The sequence below is a fragment of the Fragaria vesca genome, linkage group LG3 (genome assembly GCF_000184155.1).
Source record: "Fragaria vesca subsp. vesca linkage group LG3, FraVesHawaii_1.0, whole genome shotgun sequence".
NCBI lineage: Eukaryota > Viridiplantae > Streptophyta > Magnoliopsida > Rosales > Rosaceae > Fragaria > Fragaria vesca.
In genome coordinates, this window is record NC_020493.1 from 11,618,179 (window position 1) to 11,636,154 (window position 17,976).

At 38.6% G+C, this 17,976-nt stretch overlaps 3 protein-coding genes across 3 annotated transcripts; all 3 read left to right on the forward strand.

Annotated features, from left to right (window-relative positions):
• The first annotated feature begins 1,512 nt into the window (after window positions 1–1,512).
• Window positions 1,513–8,472, forward strand: LOC101299274 (translation initiation factor IF-2, chloroplastic-like). Its single transcript, XM_004294142.1, has 12 exons — window positions 1,513–3,339; window positions 3,486–3,518; window positions 3,769–3,882; window positions 4,030–4,179; window positions 4,325–4,423; window positions 4,547–4,609; window positions 4,826–4,981; window positions 5,114–5,179; window positions 5,889–6,125; window positions 6,647–6,922; window positions 7,051–7,239; window positions 7,823–8,472. Exons 1-12 carry the CDS (start codon window positions 1,798–1,800, stop codon window positions 7,982–7,984), a joined length of 3,087 nt encoding a protein of 1,028 aa, XP_004294190.1. The 5' UTR covers window positions 1,513–1,797; the 3' UTR covers window positions 7,985–8,472.
• Window positions 8,473–9,031: 559 nt separating this feature from the next.
• LOC101304853 lies at window positions 9,032–14,311 on the forward strand. The gene is made up of 16 exons (XM_004295649.1): window positions 9,032–9,110; window positions 9,216–9,290; window positions 9,476–9,547; window positions 9,655–10,031; window positions 10,121–10,331; window positions 10,409–10,485; window positions 10,583–10,682; window positions 10,776–10,874; window positions 10,958–11,134; window positions 11,230–11,515; window positions 11,983–12,144; window positions 12,243–12,458; window positions 12,549–12,586; window positions 12,769–12,932; window positions 13,034–13,159; window positions 13,254–14,311. The coding sequence occupies exons 1-16, from the start codon at window positions 9,032–9,034 to the stop codon at window positions 14,100–14,102; spliced, it is 3,108 nt and encodes a 1,035-aa protein (XP_004295697.1). The 3' UTR covers window positions 14,103–14,311.
• Window positions 14,312–15,420: 1,109 nt separating this feature from the next.
• Window positions 15,421–17,555, forward strand: LOC101305155 (ankyrin repeat-containing protein At5g02620-like). Its single transcript, XM_004295650.1, has 3 exons — window positions 15,421–15,997; window positions 16,186–16,751; window positions 17,016–17,555. The coding sequence occupies exons 1-3, from the start codon at window positions 15,421–15,423 to the stop codon at window positions 17,553–17,555; spliced, it is 1,683 nt and encodes a 560-aa protein (XP_004295698.1).
• Window positions 17,556–17,976: the final 421 nt, after the last annotated feature.

The window sequence follows — 17,976 nt, forward strand, 5'->3', positions numbered from 1 at the left end:
GGTTTCGAAACATACCTCTTGTCAAAATTTAAATATTTTATATTTTAATTGTATTTATATCTATAGGATGTTATAAAACAATAGATATATTACAATAATGACGCCTTATGTTTTAGTGGTCGGGAGTGAAAGTTGTTTGGAAGAGGTTTAAAGTTTGAGTCTCACCTCCGCAACAGATTCTTAACATTTTGTATTATTTATATATGTAGGATATTATAAATATGAAATATGCATGTACCATAATGTAAGCGCCCTATGCTTTAGTGGTTGGGAGCGAATCTTCTTTGTAAAGTTGGTTGTTTAATTATCGTTTCCTACATAGATATGAGTGTATTTTTGTATACGTACACATATATGGTTGGTACGGTATACCGATCGTATGTAAATCTTAATATCAAGTACCAACCATGTTATCAAGACTGGTAAAGTATACCGTACCAAGTAAATCAGTTACTGAGTCTTTGATATACCAACTAGGTTGGTACGGTTAGTACTCAGTTGGTTGGTTTTGATAGGGCCCAAATTACCAGCCCTAAGAAAATATAGTAAGAAATCCAACCAAATATCTACATTACCATTTTTGTATTTTTCTTTCCTAAATTATGTTATTATACATCAACTAGTCTAGGTTGATTTTGGGATATATGGGTGTGAAACTAAAATCACAAAAGATGTGTAATTTTATATAAATCAGTAATTTAGTAGATAATAAGCAAAGAAAACATAATGAAATAGCAGTATTTAGTATTAAAGAAGCTGTGCGTACATGGAGTTTCATTGTTTGTGATAACCAACTCTCGATTAAAAAATCATGCTTTTGTATTAGTGAAATATGCTTTAAAATATAATACGACAACAAGACAAATGATTGTTTCGAGCTTACTGTCTTATCTTATGAGAAGTAACTCTTTGATGAATAAAATCACCACATTTATTCATCATCATCAAAATTATGTGGCATGTCGCATGTCTATTCATACATGCAATTCACGCTGATGATGTAATAATACTTACAATAATTACAACTATACAATAAGGTAAAATGAGTGATTCATAGAGGGGGTAAGGTGAAACCGAGTAATCCATACAGTGATGTAGAAATTATCATGTTTGACAATAGTAATCTCCAGCTTCACACCATTTTTTAATTACCAAAAAAAAAAAAAAGACAATAGTAATCTCCAACACAAATCCCAGCAGGCGTTGTGGAAGCTGCCAAAAACCCAACCCAATAGCGTCGCCCACATTTCATTCAGCCTCAATTGATATTATGCTCCTCACCTTGGGCACCACTGCAAATAAAATGCCCATAATTCTTCAGTTTAGAAAAACCATCACAGCCTTATTGCCTTATCGCCAATGCAATTTGACAGGCACACAACCAGCCACATATTCTTTCAAATTTCATACCCCAAATTTGTTTTTGGCCTTTTAGCTTTTAGCTTGTTAGCTTCTTTTTCCACCCTCACACTATATTATCCCCAACCTTCACCACCCCTCAATCTCTCTTCCCACTTCACACCCACTCTTTGTCTCTCCCAACTCAAAAGTGTTGCAATTCCCACTCCAGTTTGAGGTAAAGTTGCCACCTTTATCCCCAAAGCCTTAGAATTTTGGGTTCTGGGTTTTTGTTTTTCTGTGTTTTTCTTGCTGGGAAATTGTTACTTTGCTTAATTCCGTTTCTGGGTAGCTTGAATTTGATTGAAAGTTTGTTACTTTGCCTGGAAATTAACATTTTACCATATGGTGGTAGTTTAGGAAACATATATATATGGGGTGCTGTGTTGTGGAGACTCCATGCTCATATTAGTTGGAAGCATGCAGGGAACAATGGTGTCCTTAGCTTCCCTTGTTAGTTTAGGAAGTGTTGTTACGCTTGCGGGTTCATCCGAAAGGTCTGGCTCGCTTGTTAGGAAAGTTTCCTTGTCCAAGACTAGTTTTAGGGGTAATAGGAGATGGCATTGTGTGAGGTTGTCAGTTTGTAAATTTTCAGTCACAACAACTGATTTCGTTGCTGAGCATAGCAATGAGGTTTCTGTTGATTCTAACTTTAGAGGAAGTGGTAATGATGGTTCTGTTGCCAATGCTGATTGTGTACTTAAGCCGGCGCCAAAGCCAGTGTTGAAGCCCTCTGGGGGGTCCAATGCTGAGCCGCCCCTTTTGAGCCTTAATGCTGCTGAATGGGAGGCCTCGAGAACTGGTGGGGATTCAGATGTAGAAGAGGAAGATAGTAGTAAGGTGATTGAGTCACTTGGAGAGGTTTTGGAGAAGGCTGAAAAGCTTGAAGTTCCAAAAGTGGGTGATTCGAGTAAGAATGTCAGTAGACCTGTAAATAGACCTGTGCCATCTAATACAAATACTACTTCAGGAAATGCTAGACCAGTAAACTCGACGGCTAGTACCAAGGCTAAAACTTTGAAGAGTGTGTGGCGTAAAGGAGACACAGTTGCAGCTGTGCAAAAGGTTGTAAAGGAAGTACCTAAGGTTAATAATACAGTTTGGAGAGAAGAACCAAAAACAGGGGGAGGGGTAAAGGTCGAGTCTCCAGCCCGTGCTCCTTTTAGACCTCCTGCTCCACCTTTGAGACCTCAACCAACATTACAAGCAAAGCCTTCCACAGCTCCTCCACCCACGATAAAGAAACCTGTAGTTTTGAAGGATCTTGGGGCAGCTCCAAAGTCAGAAGTGATTGATGACACTGGTTCACCCACAAAAACTAAAGAAAGGAAGCCGATTTTGATTGACAAATTTTCTACCAAGAAGACAGGGGTCGATTCTGTGGTTGCTCAAGCAGTTTTAGCTCCTTCAAAACCAGCCAAGGGCTCTCCGCCTGGCAGATTCAAAGATGGGTTCCGGAAGAAAAATGCTCAACCCGGAGGACTACGAAGGCGGAAGGCTAATGATGAGCTTACTGATGATGAGAGTTCAGAACTCAATGTCTCTAAAGCAGCAAGGAAAGGGAGGAAGTGGAGTAAAGCAAGCAGGAAGGCGGCGAGACTCCAGGCTGCCAAAGATGCGGCTCCTGTTAAAGTTGAAATTCTAGAGGTTGAGGAAGATGGCATGTTGATAGATGAATTAGCCTTCAATTTGGCTGTTATGGAATCCGAAATTCTTGGATCTCTGTACTCAAAGGGAATTAAACCTGATGGGGTTCAAACTCTGAGCAAAGATATGGTAAAGATGATTTGTAAAGAGTATGATGTGGAAGTCGTAGATGCTGACCCAGTAAAGGTGGAAGAAGGGGCAAGAAAGAAAGAAATACTTGATGAAGATGACCTAGACAAACTAGAAGACAGGCCTCCTGTCCTTACTATAATGGGCCATGTGGATCATGGAAAGGTAATGACTTTATATCCTTCTACTTGTTAGTCAATTCTTGTGCATCCATTTTTTACTTTTGTAATTTCTCTTGGTTATTGTATTTTATAATCTCTAGTTCTAATAGGTAAACATTGCTAATATATTTTGTGTTGGTCATTTGGCAGACAACCCTACTGGATTACATCCGGAAGAGCAAGGTACGTGGTAGCTCAACAGTCAATTTTTCTTTCATTTTATTTTTCAGTGAACTTAACGGTATACATTTTAATGGCTTTGGTTTAATTGTTAATATCTAGATTCATGATTCTGGTGGTTTGAATATACAATATTTTGACTGTCCACACACAATATGGTGTTTGTGGCTATAGACTTTGGAGCTTTGTGGAAATTGGTTCTGGCATAAATTACTGATGATTGAATTGAGGCCTGACCGGTACATATTTACAGGTTGCTGCCTCCGAGGCTGGTGGAATTACACAAGGAATTGGGGCATATAAGGTGCTTGTGCCAATTGATGGCAAGTTGCAGTCATGTGTTTTTCTTGATACTCCTGGACATGAGGTACACTCACCTCTCTCTCGCTCTCTCTTCCCACTTTGTTATAACTTGATTTTCTGGATCATATTCAGTGTTCTGTAGTCTGTCATGAACTGTAACTTGCTTTCACTCTTCTTTTCTTTTAGATAATATCTGTATCCACTTCTGTAGGCATTTGGAGCGATGAGAGCCCGTGGAGCGAGGGTGACAGACATAGCTATCATTGTTGTGGCTGCTGATGATGGAATCCGCCCTCAAACAAAAGAGGCCATCGCTCATGCTAAAGCTGCTGGTGTGCCAATAGTAATAGCTATAAATAAGGTACGGCAATTATAATGGTAATTTATTTTATTTTAATCGCATAAAAATAATAATAAAAATAAAGGAGGAATAAATGCTTTGCTTGTACTCCATATGGCATCAGGGATCGTTAAGTCTCAATTTTTTTTTCCCCTAATTGTACCAGATTGACAAGGATGGAGCTAATCCAGAACGAGTGATGCAAGAGCTTTCTTCTATTGGTCTAATGCCGGAGGATTGGGGTGGTGACGTTCCAATGGTCCAGGTTGATGCTTCTTGAGTGGAGGAACTTTACTTGCATATTTTGTTTACACCTTATACTTTTTGTCATATTTTGTTTATGCCATATACTTTTTGTCTGAGCCTAATCTTCTGTGTCTTTGAACAGATTAGTGCTCTTAAAGGGAAGAATATAGATGACCTTTTGGAAACTGTTATGCTAGTTGCAGAGGTAAGTCAGATGTGTATTGATGTTGAAACATTAGCTTGGGTATGCTTCTTGTAAAATATATGTGTAACCCTAATGTCATCATAATAGTTTGTCTTGATTTACCTTCCTATAACCTCTCAGGCTTGCACAGTTATGATCACTATTTATAATTGATGTCGCTGCCTTGCATTTCGGTTACCTCCTCCATGTATCTAACCTTTTGTATGGTTGTCTTAGTTGCAAGAGTTAAAGGCCAATCCTGATAGAAGTGCAAAAGGCACAGTCATTGAGGCCGGTCTTGATAAATCTAGAGGACCTTTAGTTACACTTATCGTGCAAAATGGAACCCTTAGAAAGGGGGACATAGTAGTTTGTGGAGAAGCCTTCGGAAAGGTTGGTTGATTACTCTGGGTTTTTGATATAATCATAATGTTGCTCAAGTAGTCAATGTTGAATAACTGAGTAATGTACCTTTACTTTCGCATTTTGACTAACATGAAGAACCTTATTTTATGCGTTGGTTAGATACGGGCTTTATTTGATGATGGTGGAAATCGTGTCAATGAAGCTGGACCCTCTATACCTGTTCAGGTTTATTGTTCATGCCATTATTTTATTTCTTTTTTGTTATGTTTTTCTTTTTTAATTACCGTGTTTTCTTGACTGTTAGTTTTTAGCAGTGTCTTTATTCAGATAGTAGATCCAGATGCATACATTTTGTTGTAATATATTATCTAGAAATTCCCGTAAGGGTTTATTTGGAGAAGAAGGTGACATTTTCAAGACACCTACCAGATTTAAATCTGTACTATAAGTTCAAATTTGATAGTTGTGTTGCATTTAAAAGGAGTACACATGATGTGATAAAAGTGAAATGTTAATTTGGGTTTTCCAGATGCTGTGATGGCCATTGGATTGTAACATCTTGTGTAAATACATATGCTCTGGAGATGCTACTGCTTGTATAAGCATGTGTTCATTGTTCTCTACTTGCCATTTTGTCAGTATTGTAAAATCTAGAGACAGTTACAGTTGGGAAGATGAATGTCAAAGATTTATCTGATACAGAAAATGTAGCCATCGTAAAACTGAAAACAGTACATGAAGTAATACAGATCTTGTCTGGTTGTTAATAAGCTTTAAAGCTTATAAGAGCAGCCATTTTATCTCACGCTAGAAGTTGCTTTGGCGCGCATCTTGATTATATCAAAATTTGTTTTGGCTTGATGTTTTATTCTGCCATTGTTGTTGCATGGTCCTTGTTTCAATACCATGCATAACATTTCAGTGTCTGTTGCAGGTTATTGGATTAAATAATGTTCCTGTTGCTGGTGATGAATTTGAGGTTGTGAGCTCCCTTGATATTGCACGTGAAAGAGCAGAGTCACGTGCAGAGTCATTGCGAGATGAACGCATATCGGCTAAGGCTGGCGATGGGAAGGTTACTCTTTCTTCCTTAGCTTCTGCAGTCTCGGCAGGAAAGCTGTCTGGACTTGACTTGCACCAGCTAAATATTATTCTGAAGGTTGATCTTCAGGTATGCACATCCCTCTTATAATTTTTTGTTTAGAAAGTATGTTGTTTTATTGTGTTGCACTTGGACTTAGATACTGATGAGCTGAATTTTTATATTGTCTGATTGATGATATTATATATCTGAATTAAGCATATAGAGTGGAGGGATCATTAATCTTGAAATGTCACTTATCTTCTTAAATTGTACCCTCACAAGGTACAAACTATTTATTCAATGTGCAGAGATGTATAGAAATTTAAATAAGGCTTAAACCGTAGAATTAGACCAAAAAAAAAAAAAAATCTGTAGGATTGGTGAAAATAAATATCTGTTTTATTTCCATGGGAAATGGGAATACATATAAGTATGGTGAGTGTCCTTAAAGTAATTGCAAATTTTATTATCTGTTTTACTTGTCATTAATCAATATTAAGTGTCATAGATAACTGGTAACTGGCCCTACCAATTCAAGTTTCATAGATAAATTGTTGGTTTCAATTCTACTGTAATTACATCATGATTTCTTATTGTTTCTTGTGTAGGGATCTATCGAGGCTATCAGACAAGCCCTTCAAGTGCTCCCTCAAGATAATGTCACCTTGAAGTTTCTCATGGAAACAACAGGTGATGTAAACAACAGCGATGTGGATCTTGCCGCGGCTAGCAAAGCCATAATTTTGGGATTCAATGTCAAAGCTCCAGGTTCTGTTAAAAGCTATGCTGAAAACAAAGGTGTTGAGATTCGGCCATATAAAGTTATCTATGACCTTATTGATGATGTACGAAATGCAATGGAAGGACTCCTACAGCCTGTTGAGGTATCTTTAAACTTAACCACCAGATCTCTTGAGTTTGTTTAAGGCCATGGCTCTTGCTTATGCTTTAATATTGTTTGAAATATCTATTTTGAAATTTTGACTGACATATGACTTGTGTGTATGGATAGGAACAAGTAACAATTGGTTCTGCAGAAGTCCGAGCCATATTCAGCAGTGGCAGTGGTCGTGTTGCTGGTTGTATGGTAAATGAAGGAAAAGTTGTAAAAGGCTGCGGCATTCAGGTCATTCGAAGGGGAAAAGTAGTACATGTTGGTGTTCTTGATTCTTTAAAACGAGTCAAGGAAGTTGTGAAAGAGGTATACACATGATCTCAGGGCATTATCTCATTAGTATGGCAGACTAAGAATTATTATTGAGCCTGCCTTTCTTGCATGTTCTATACCTCTGAATCTGTGATATGCCTGGGTCTTAAATCCCTTGCGCTGTGCAAATAGATGAAAACTGTCTTGAATTGCCTTCATGTTTTGGATAGCAATTTTCTTCTTAGTAACTCCAGATACTGCAAGATAAAGATATGATACGAGGTTTAGGTGTGTCTTTCTTGCCATTATGGGATAAATGACTAAGCTAGTATGTAACTGTAGTGTGGAAGTTTATGACCCATGAAAACTAAATATTAACTTTGATCAAAGTATTAGGTTACTACACTGCATTAAACATGATAAGATATAGAAGCTTTGGTGGCAGATCTAGGCCTCTAATATCATTCCTGGCACAATGACTTTCCAGCCTCTTTGAAAGAGAATTTATTTTATTTTTGCATCTCAAGTTGACCTCATGCTTTTGTGGTGACTCCATCTAATTTCAGCTTCATTGGGTTTTGCAATGCTTTCATTTGTCTCTCTTTCACAATAAGCTGTACTTTCTCCTCGTTACTAGGTAAATGCTGGACTAGAGTGTGGAATTGGGGTGGAAGACTACGACGATTTTGAGGAGGGAGACATTCTTGAGGCCTTCAACACAGTCCAAAAGAAGCGGACACTTGAAGAGGCGTCTGCTTCCATGGCAGCTGCGGTGGAAGGAACAGGAGTCGAATACTAGAGAGGTGTGCAATTGCTAATGAATCCCTTACGTCCGTGTTCTGGTAGGATGAAAATATGTTTTGACCTCAAATCAGGCAGGAGCATAGCACCATCTGCTCAGTGCTTTGACATAGTGCTCAGCATGTCTCAATTGGCTAGCTCCCACATGCGGCGTTTATTTCGAGTGTGGGCTGCTAAGGATGTCCTGTGCTTGCCATGTACCAAAGTTGTATGCTATACACTGTATATAACTGTACACTATAGCTTTCAGCTTCTTTTGTAAAGAGGGGACATTCGTTCAAATTCCTTATAGTTCCAATGTGGAGAGATCACTTGTAAGTTGTAACAGATACCATTCGATTTGAAAAAAAAGATACCAATTTTTTTGTGATGCTCTAACTCGGATGCATCATCTTAGTTTACTTTCGATGGGTCTTGGAACTGAATCTGCTTCGTCTCATACACGATACAGATACATCTGCACAGACATGTTGATTTGCTGCAGGGATCATTGTTTCATTTTTATTACGAAATATAAGATACTCACATTAGGTGAATGACTATATTTTGTCCAAACTTCTCCTCTTTCTAGCAGGATTTGCACTACCTAGCTTAATGTCAACATATTTGGATTTCCATCCACTTGGTTCCTCGCTATTTTATGCACAAAATATCCAATATAGTAGAAAGACTAGCTCACCAGTCACTATAAGTAGCAGTTACTCACAAATTAGCTGCTCAATATCAAATATTTGACTAATGAAAATACAAAAATAATAAAAATATATCCGGCGTGGCAGAATCCCCTGTATCCAGAAAAGAGATGACAAATGTACCCGGTCAAAAACTTTCAAAATTCAAAAACATCACAAAAGCCAACGGTCATAGTGTCCTAAAAACGCAGAGATCAGATTGAATCCCCCCAAAACGAAATTAAAGCCCTTCTTTTTTGTAAGAGAAAAGATTCAAAAGCAACAATCTTCCTTTGATCCTCATCATTATCACACACACACACTTGAATTTTCACTTGAAAATTTCAAAAACAGTCGTCGCTATTTATCCGAAAATGGACTACGACCCTCTTCTTCTAACCGACGTCTCTCGCCAGCAGAACACCTCCATTTCCAGTACCACTCACTCCGACTGTAACCCACTCTTAAACCCTTTTCTCTTCTTCACCGATCAAACCTACCCAGCATTTCAATTTCTTTGAATTTCGTTCTTTGATTTGTGGATTTGTCGTTTTGTAGACTCGGTATTGTGCTCGAAATTGAAAAGCTTGACCATGGTGGATCCTGATTCTTCTTCCTCCGATGCAAATCAAGGTGATTTTGCTAAAACCCCCTTTTGTTTTTTTTTTAGGGTTTCTCTGTAAATCTTTGGTGTTTTTGTTCTTGGAGCCCAATTTTGAAAATTGATTATATTTTGAGGTACCCAATTGATCTAATTGAAGGTTTATTAAGTCAAGAATATGAAACCCTTTGATTTGAATTTCTTGAATTCTGTCTAGATTTTGCTATGGAGAATTGTTATAGCCCAGAAGTTATTAGCAACACAAAACTCAGGGATTCAGCTGCAAATGGTAAGCAACGCTAAGATTTCCTTATGTTTTGTGTTGAAATTGGCTGGAAGGCTTTGATTTGAGTGGAGAGTTTTCGAGAATTTGATAGGCCTTATGATACATTTCAGGCCAGGCCATGGTCGGTTTTTCGCTTGCTTCTCCTGAGCTGGTTATCTGTGCCGGGTCACCGGATATACCCCGAACCAGCTGTGTGGAGTCCCCCGAGATCTTGGAGAGTAGGTGCCATCAGAAGATGGATACTTCGATGGAGCTCTCTTTTGAGAATGGAATCTGTGCGTCTCAGGTTAAAGATACTAATAGGACCCCAACTGTGAAGTTTTCCACCACATTGTGCCAAACCTATAAGGAGGATCTGTCTCCTGAAGCTTCATTTGAGCTTCTTCCTCCTACGGTGATTGAGGACAAGTCGAAGGAAGATCTACATCTTGGTGTAAACAACAATGTAGGTTGTACAGATAACTTCCTGGGTCGCGAATCACCTCAAGTAAAGCTTCTTCTTAGCTTCATCTTGTTTAAGTTTATTAGAGAAAAAATGGACAAGTTATATCTTATCTACAAACTATTTCATGGCAGGATGATGTGAATGCCATGTGTGAAGGAGACTATCAGAAGTTGCTAATATGTTATGAGAACCAGAGAAAGGAATTAGCAGAGATGAGGAGTGCATTTGAGGAGCTCAAAAAGCAGAATCAATCCAAGAGCAGTGAATGCCAAGAAGCTTTGAAGTCTTTAAAGGATCTCCAAAATGAACTCATGCGCAAGTCAATGCATGTTGGATCTTTGGGTATGGTATTGATATCCTGATCCCCCTAAAAATTTGAGCCATTTATCAAATGGGTAATTGATGCTGGTCTGTTGCAGCTTTTGCCATTGAGGGACAGGTGAAAGAGAAAAGCAAATGGTTTTCATCGTTGAGAGATTTGACAAGAAAACTTAAGGTATTTATTTGTAAAAAGAAATAAAGTTGTATATGCACGGCATATAAGAAATTAAATTAAATTAAATTAAATTGGTATGAAATATTTCATTTTGTAGATTATGAAGATGGACCACATTAAGCTATCAGAGGAGGCATCGGCATATAAGAAATGTCTTGCAGATATGAATGAAATGAGGTCTATTATTAATTCCACTTGTAAGTGAAAAACACTCATGTTATCAATCTTTTGAGGAAGTATCTGTGTTTTTTTATATATTTTTTTTCTGATTCTGTCAATTTATCCAACAGTAAATCAGCATGCAAGTTTGCATAATGATCTGAAGACAAAGTTTATTGAAGGTGCCAAAGAGCGTAAAGAACTCTACAACAAGGTGCTAGAATTGAAAGGTTAGGTGTTATACATGATTTATAGAGGTCCAAGCAATTGTGACACTGAAAGGATGTCTGACATCAGTTTTGCTCTTTTGTAGGAAACATAAGGGTCTTTTGCAGGTGCAGGCCTCTAAACACCGAAGAAGTTGCAGCAGGAGCTTCAATGGCTATTGATTTTGAATCTGAGAAAGAAGGTGAGCTTACTGTCAAGTCAAATGGGCTTACAAGAAGGACCTTTAAGTTTGATGCAGTATTCGGCCCTCAAGCAGACCAAGGTACATGCATAAGATGATGCAAGTCTTCTTTTGGTTATCGACTGAATACAAGAAGCACCTTTGACTAACAAGTCCTTTTTCTTTGTCATATTTAGCTGATGTTTTCGAAGACACGGCTCCATTTGCAACCTCAGTTTTAGATGGATACAATGTCTGCATATTTGCTTACGGGCAAACTGGAAGTGGAAAAACCTTTACGATGGAGGGAACAGAAGAATCTCGGGGAGTCAATTTTAGGACTCTTGAGCAACTTTTTTGTATAATCAAAGAGCGAGAAAAGTTGCACAGATATGATGTGTCTGTTAGTGTTTTAGAAGTGTACAATGAGCAAATACGGGATCTACTTGTTCCTGGGAATCAGGCAGGAGCAGCTGCCAAAAGGTCCAAGCTCCTTAACCATTTCTTTCATTTATTTTTCCCCTTTTGTGGATCTTGCTTGTATCTTAATATAGGGTTATAGTTTTGCATGTTTCTTCATAAATGGGTTCTCTCATATCTCCATGTTTAGATGGAAAGTCTTTCACCTATTCAGACATTGCATAATCTCATTTTCATGAATTTCCACCTGTTTAGCTGGCAGTTAGAATAGCACAATGGCCTCTCATTTCTGTATATCAAAGTGGAAATCTTTTCTGTTACCATATCATAACTCTCCTTTGAAAAATGTGAAGATGGCATTATATGTCAAATCCATTTTTTCCTCCATTCTTGATGCTATATTTTCATATCTTGCAATTCACCAATCTGTTTGGGTATTTAATGAGCCTCGTTTTCAAGACTATGAAAGATGACAAGTCAGGAAAATTTCCAAGATAATGCTATCTAACAAATGATGCAATGATTTGTAGGCTTGAAATTAGACAAGCTGGAGAAGGGACACATCATGTTCCAGGACTTGTTGAGGCACATGTGAACAACATGAGTGAAGTCTGGGAAGTTCTCCAAACTGGCAGTAATGCAAGGGCTGTTGGCTCAACCAATGCCAATGAGCATAGTAGCCGATCACACTGGTCTGTTTATCTTGGTTACAACTTATACATTTATGCTTCACAGAATGTGATGAATTGACAGATTGCTAAATGCAAGTCTGGTTTTCTTATAAATGCAGCATACACTGTGTAATGGTGAAGGGGGAGAACTTGTTGAGTGGGGAAAGCACAAGAAGCAAGCTCTGGTTGGTGGATCTAGCAGGGAGTGAGCGTATAGCAAAGACTGAAGTGCAAGGAGAAAGACTCAAGGAAACTCAAAATATCAATAGATCTCTATCTGCACTAGGTGATGTCATATCGGCACTTGCAACTAAAAGCTCACACATACCTTTCAGGTATACAAGTAACATTTAGTTTTTTATTTGAATACTGTAAATGTGCCTATGCATCTAGTGGTAACCTTTTAAATCATGTCTGATGTGCAGGAACTCCAAACTTACCCACTTGCTTCAAGACTCTCTAGGTAATTCATTGGGGTCATAGAAGAAGTGAACCCATGATTCCCCACTTCTTATTCGTATTTGTTTAATATTCCAACATCATATACTATTTTATTTTATTTTTTTGGGATGAGATTGAATTCCACTATATATAGGTTCAGTGTACTAAACTGTAAAACTAATGGAACATCTGTCTTTGTTTCAGGAGGAGACTCCAAGACGCTTATGTTTCTTCAGATTAGTCCTAATGAAAATGACTTGAGTGAGACCCTTTGCTCGCTGAACTTTGCAAGTAGAGTTAGAGGGATAGAGTTGGGTCCTGCAAAGAGGCAGATGGACACTTCTGAAGTTTTAAGATACAAACAGATGGTAAATTACTTGTGCTCTTGTAGCAACTGCAGATTCATTGTTCTTGTGGTTTGAAATTTATCTACTTCATTCCTAATAATCTTGAACTTTTCGTTTCCAAGTTTGAGAAAACAAAGCTAGACATAAAAAGCAAAGATGTACAGATAAGGAAGATGGAGGATACAGTCAATGGGTTAGAACTGAAGATAAGAGAGAGAGACCTGAAAAACAAATGCCTGCAAGACAAGGTATTGTGCAGGAACTTGGTTTCCAATATTGTATCATACGTATAATTAAAAGAATATCTAGCATCTAGGTACTAATATATAATTCTTGTTTCAGGTGAAAGAACTGGAATCACAACTTTTAATTGAGAGAAAGCTAGCACGCCAGCATGTGGACACAAAAATAGCTGAGCAGCACCTGCAGCAACTGAAACATCAAGACGAGCAAACCACTGCACTTGCAAGACCACCTCTTACAAACCGACCATTAACAACTCACAAGATTCTCAATGAGACAGCCATTAATACATTGGGGAAGGACCACGTAAACCCCATGCAACAACTAACTGAGAAGGCTAACAACAAAATTCCAGTACCTACAATGGATGGTTTTGTCAAGTATATTGATCCTATAGAGAAAGAAAACAACCCGGACATAGCTGACCAATTTTTTCTACCGAAGAGAACTGGAAGAGCTTCTATCTGCCCAACATTTCAGCGGATTCCTGCTACATCTGCTGCAAGACGGAACTCTCTAATCCCACTCCCAACTGTACCAAACCGCATACAATCCCCAATGCCTGTATTACCATTAGCACCAATATCAGCATACCATGCTGATAAGAAAGCTGAAATGGATTATGTGTCTGAAATTGAATGCTTGCCGGAGCAGACGCCTTGTAGTAGTCCTAAAGTTACCAGAACTGGCGGCAAGAAGTTCAACAGTGTACTGAGACGAAGCATCCAAAAGAAAGCTCAGATGAAGTCCCCATTGCCGCCGCACATGAGAAAAGGTTTGAATGTAGGGATGGAGAAGGTTAGAGTATCGATTGGAAGTCGAGGCAGGATGCCACACAGGGTGTTACTTGGAAATGGTAGAAGGGCAGGAACTAAAGAAGGTCAGAAGCAGATAAGGGAAAAGGAGAGGGGGTGGAATACTGGTACTGCAGGGAGAAATGCTATTTAGAAGCTCAATGGTGATGGCTTGTATGTAGTATGTTCAGCTATGGTCATCATAGAGGCTAAGTTCTTGTAGCCTCAGGCATGCAACATGGGTGGTTTTATTCTTTGTTGATGCTAACAATTAATTTGCTTACTTCTCATATTTAATGGATCTGCTAATGCATGTACAGAACTACAAATTCAGTTTGGAATGGTATGATGTGCTTTATTGTGAGTTTCTGACATAATACTCAGTATGCTGCTTGGCAATCTATATGTAAATTCAAGTCTGAAATTTTTGATTCGGCACGTTCGGTAGGATAATTTTACACGATGATCTGGTAAATTCATAGATTTGTGGTCATGATGACATCTTGTAAGCGATTAGCTTAGCTTTACGAACTTCTTTATATCATATTTATGAAGAAAAGTTCAACCATGTAAGGATGACATACTGATATACAGCCAACAAGATTTAGTAATACGCACATATATACACGAGAAGACACAAAACCATTCAACTTGTGAAAACGTTGAAATGCTTTCACAACTTGGCGTGGATATCTGCGGTGTGTATTTCTGCAAGGTTAAGACGTAAGCAAAATTATTCTCTGATAAATAATTTAATCTATTCTCAACAAACGATCATTATCAGTTTGTAACGGCGTGCAGTGTTGGATTGACGAATTAATTTGTTAAGGACAACATAAATTTGAATCAAACTAATTAAATCCAACAACCATATAGCTAGTGTCCTAATTATGAATATGCATATCAACTACATTGTCACTTGCATTCTCGCAAGGACTTATAATCATGACCCGGTCAAACAACTTTCTTTGTTTTGCAGAGAAGATAAGCTGAATTTCGAAAAAAATAAATAGAGAATCCTCTGAGAGTGATGCAACAGTTGCAACTAGCTATAGTTCATTTGACTTGCAAAGTAAACGGAAGGGATCGATGTCATCAATTACCGACAAGTATACTTTATAGTTGATATTTGCTTGCTCTATATAGATGTCAACGATGTTTAATTATAAGTATAGTTGACATGCTATTCATCCATATTAACGAGTACACTTGACTATCGATTGCAAATGAATCAAAATACGTCTACAATATCAATGGCCACTTGGCAAATAAGTATCACGAATTCACGATAACCCCTCCTATAAGTAAACGAGGGTGGTTCGTATACAATCATATATCGAGGGGAAATATTGGCTAGCTCTTGCTTTTCATCCAGAAGAAGAAATTTTGAGGGACTAGCTAGTTGGAATTTCAAATCCATGGATCCCTATGTTTACAAAGTAGTACGTTCGGGTGCTGTCGATATATCGACAATGAATATTCCTGTTCTTCTCAGTCAGCAAACACCTAAAGGAAACAACGTACTACACATTGCAGCTGAGCACAAGCAAATCTCTGTCTTCCAGGACCTCCGGCGAGCGCGGCGGCTTCAACATTCGATGTTTTGGACCACCAACAAGATGGGCGACACTCCTCTACATGTTGCTGCAAGAGTTGGCTGTGATAAGATAGTCAAGTTCCTCATCGAACACGCAAAAGCTAGAGCAGTAGATGAGGAAAGCAGACACAGACAGCAAGCTGATGATGATCACGGTGAAGCTCATAAGATACTGCTCCGAATGATCAACCTGGAAATGGATACAGCCTTGCATGTCGCTGTTAGGTACGGTCATTTTGGGGTGGTGCGTTTGTTACTTGCAGCTGATCCTGAACTGTGTGGCTTCACTAATTGTGCCGATGAGTCTCCCTTGTTTCTAGCTACCCGTCAAGGCTTTCTTCAGATTGCTCGTCTTATCTTACACGAGGGTCCAACATCTCCTTCTTTCCGAGGATTTAATGGTATCACAGCTTTGCATATAGTCGTAAGTCAGACCAGTGAAGAAGCCAAAGGTAAGTTATACATGCATGATATTAATGTTTACCCATGCTGTCTTTACTTTCAAAATTGGATTTGTCTTGGAATTGTTATGGTTGAGATATAATCCATACATTTTTTTCTCTAGACTCTTCACCTAATTAATTTACTACCGTCACTACCTCAAAAATATGATTCACTTAGCATTATTCTTACTTTATAGGCATTTTCAAGATTATGGTGTCGAAAATTCCGAAAATGATAGAAGAAGCTGACGTTCACGGGTGGACTCCATTACATTACGCAGCATTCGTTGGAGACTCTAAAGCAACTCGAGTACTAATGGAAACTTATTCTGCTGCTTATAACGCGGATACGGCACTGATGAAAACTTATTATGTTCCTTATAACGTGGATAAATCGGGAATGTCAGCTCTTCATGTTGCGGCCTATGCAGGTCGCACGGACGTAATAGATGAGTTGGTTATGAGCCGCCCTGATCTCGTTGATGTGCTCAATCACAGAGGCCAAACGGCTTTACATGCAGCAGTAGCCGGTGGACAAGTAACCGCTGTCAAGCATATGTTGATGTTTCCTATAACAGGAGAAGTGACTATTATAAACCATGCAGACAAAAATGGAAACACTCCTTTGCATATGGCTTCCATTTATGGAAATCGAGAAATTATAAACGTTTTGATGAGGGACGCAAGAGTGGATATTACGGCTATCAATAAGGATCTCTCAACGGCTGCCGGCATTTTTCTTTGCAATAATACTGGAGAACAGGTACAATATACAGGCTCATACATACATGCATGTTTACAAATACAGATTTAAAAGCATATGTTGGGTTAATATATATCAGTAGAGATTTTTCATAATTTTCTCACATCCTTTGCGTTACATTTCTTTTTCTTTTCAGACCTCTGGCCAATATTTCGTTGGACTAAAAATGTCAAAATTGATACTTGAGTAGAAAGCATGCATTACTTCAATTTAATTTGTGTGTTAGATTGATTATAATGAGTATACTTTTCTTTTATATTTTAGGAAAAATTGGGGTGCTCCGTTGGTCCGCCACTTTTCCAACAGCTCAATCATGATTACTGGAAATCGAAATCTTCGAACAGCATAGAATTGAATCGAAGACGTGAATCCAGACTGCTGACAGCAACTCTTATCGCAACGGTGACATTTGCTGCAGGTTTCACCGTTCCCGGCGGAACAAGAAGCGACGGGAAGGCGGTTCTAAATGGAAGTATGTACTACAAAACGTTTTCACTAGTGAACTGGTTTTCCTTCCTGGCTTCAGCTTTTGTCATCTACAATGAAATATTAGAGAAAACAGTGTTACCTGTTCGTCTAGTCGCCTTGCTCATTCAGTTATCGATTGGAGGAATGGTGGTAGCTCTTGCTGCTGGTTATAGTGCACTGCAGACCGGTTTCCGGAAACCGACTACGGCTGAAAGCATGCAGTTCATATTCGTAACTATAGCAGTACCTTTGCTCTTCCTTTTGTTTCCCATGTACGTCTGGTTGCTAAAACAATGTTGGAAGCAGATATTCCCACCCCGCCGCGAGAACAATTAGTCTACGTTCTCTTGTAATGAAAATTATCCTCGCACTACTAGGACGGCCGACTTAAGAGACGAATCCATTTCGAAGCAAAAGATACAATATTCGTCGCATACATACCTATGCCACGACAAGTCGGTCGCATAAGAGTCGTCGCATAAGTGGTGTCGCATAAGAATCTATGCGACGAAAACAACATATTCGTCGCTACACTCTATATAATGCGACGAATAAATCGTTGTCGCACAGAAAGAAGCAACGACACTGGTATCCACTTATACGACGAATATCGTCGCATGTGTGTTCCGACGAAAAAATTTTCGTCGTCCGTAATTCTATACTGACGAAACATGGGTGCAATTGCCGACGAAAGGATGGCTCACTTATGCGACGAAAACATATATGTTCGTCACATAAGTCTGTTCACTGAGGCTAG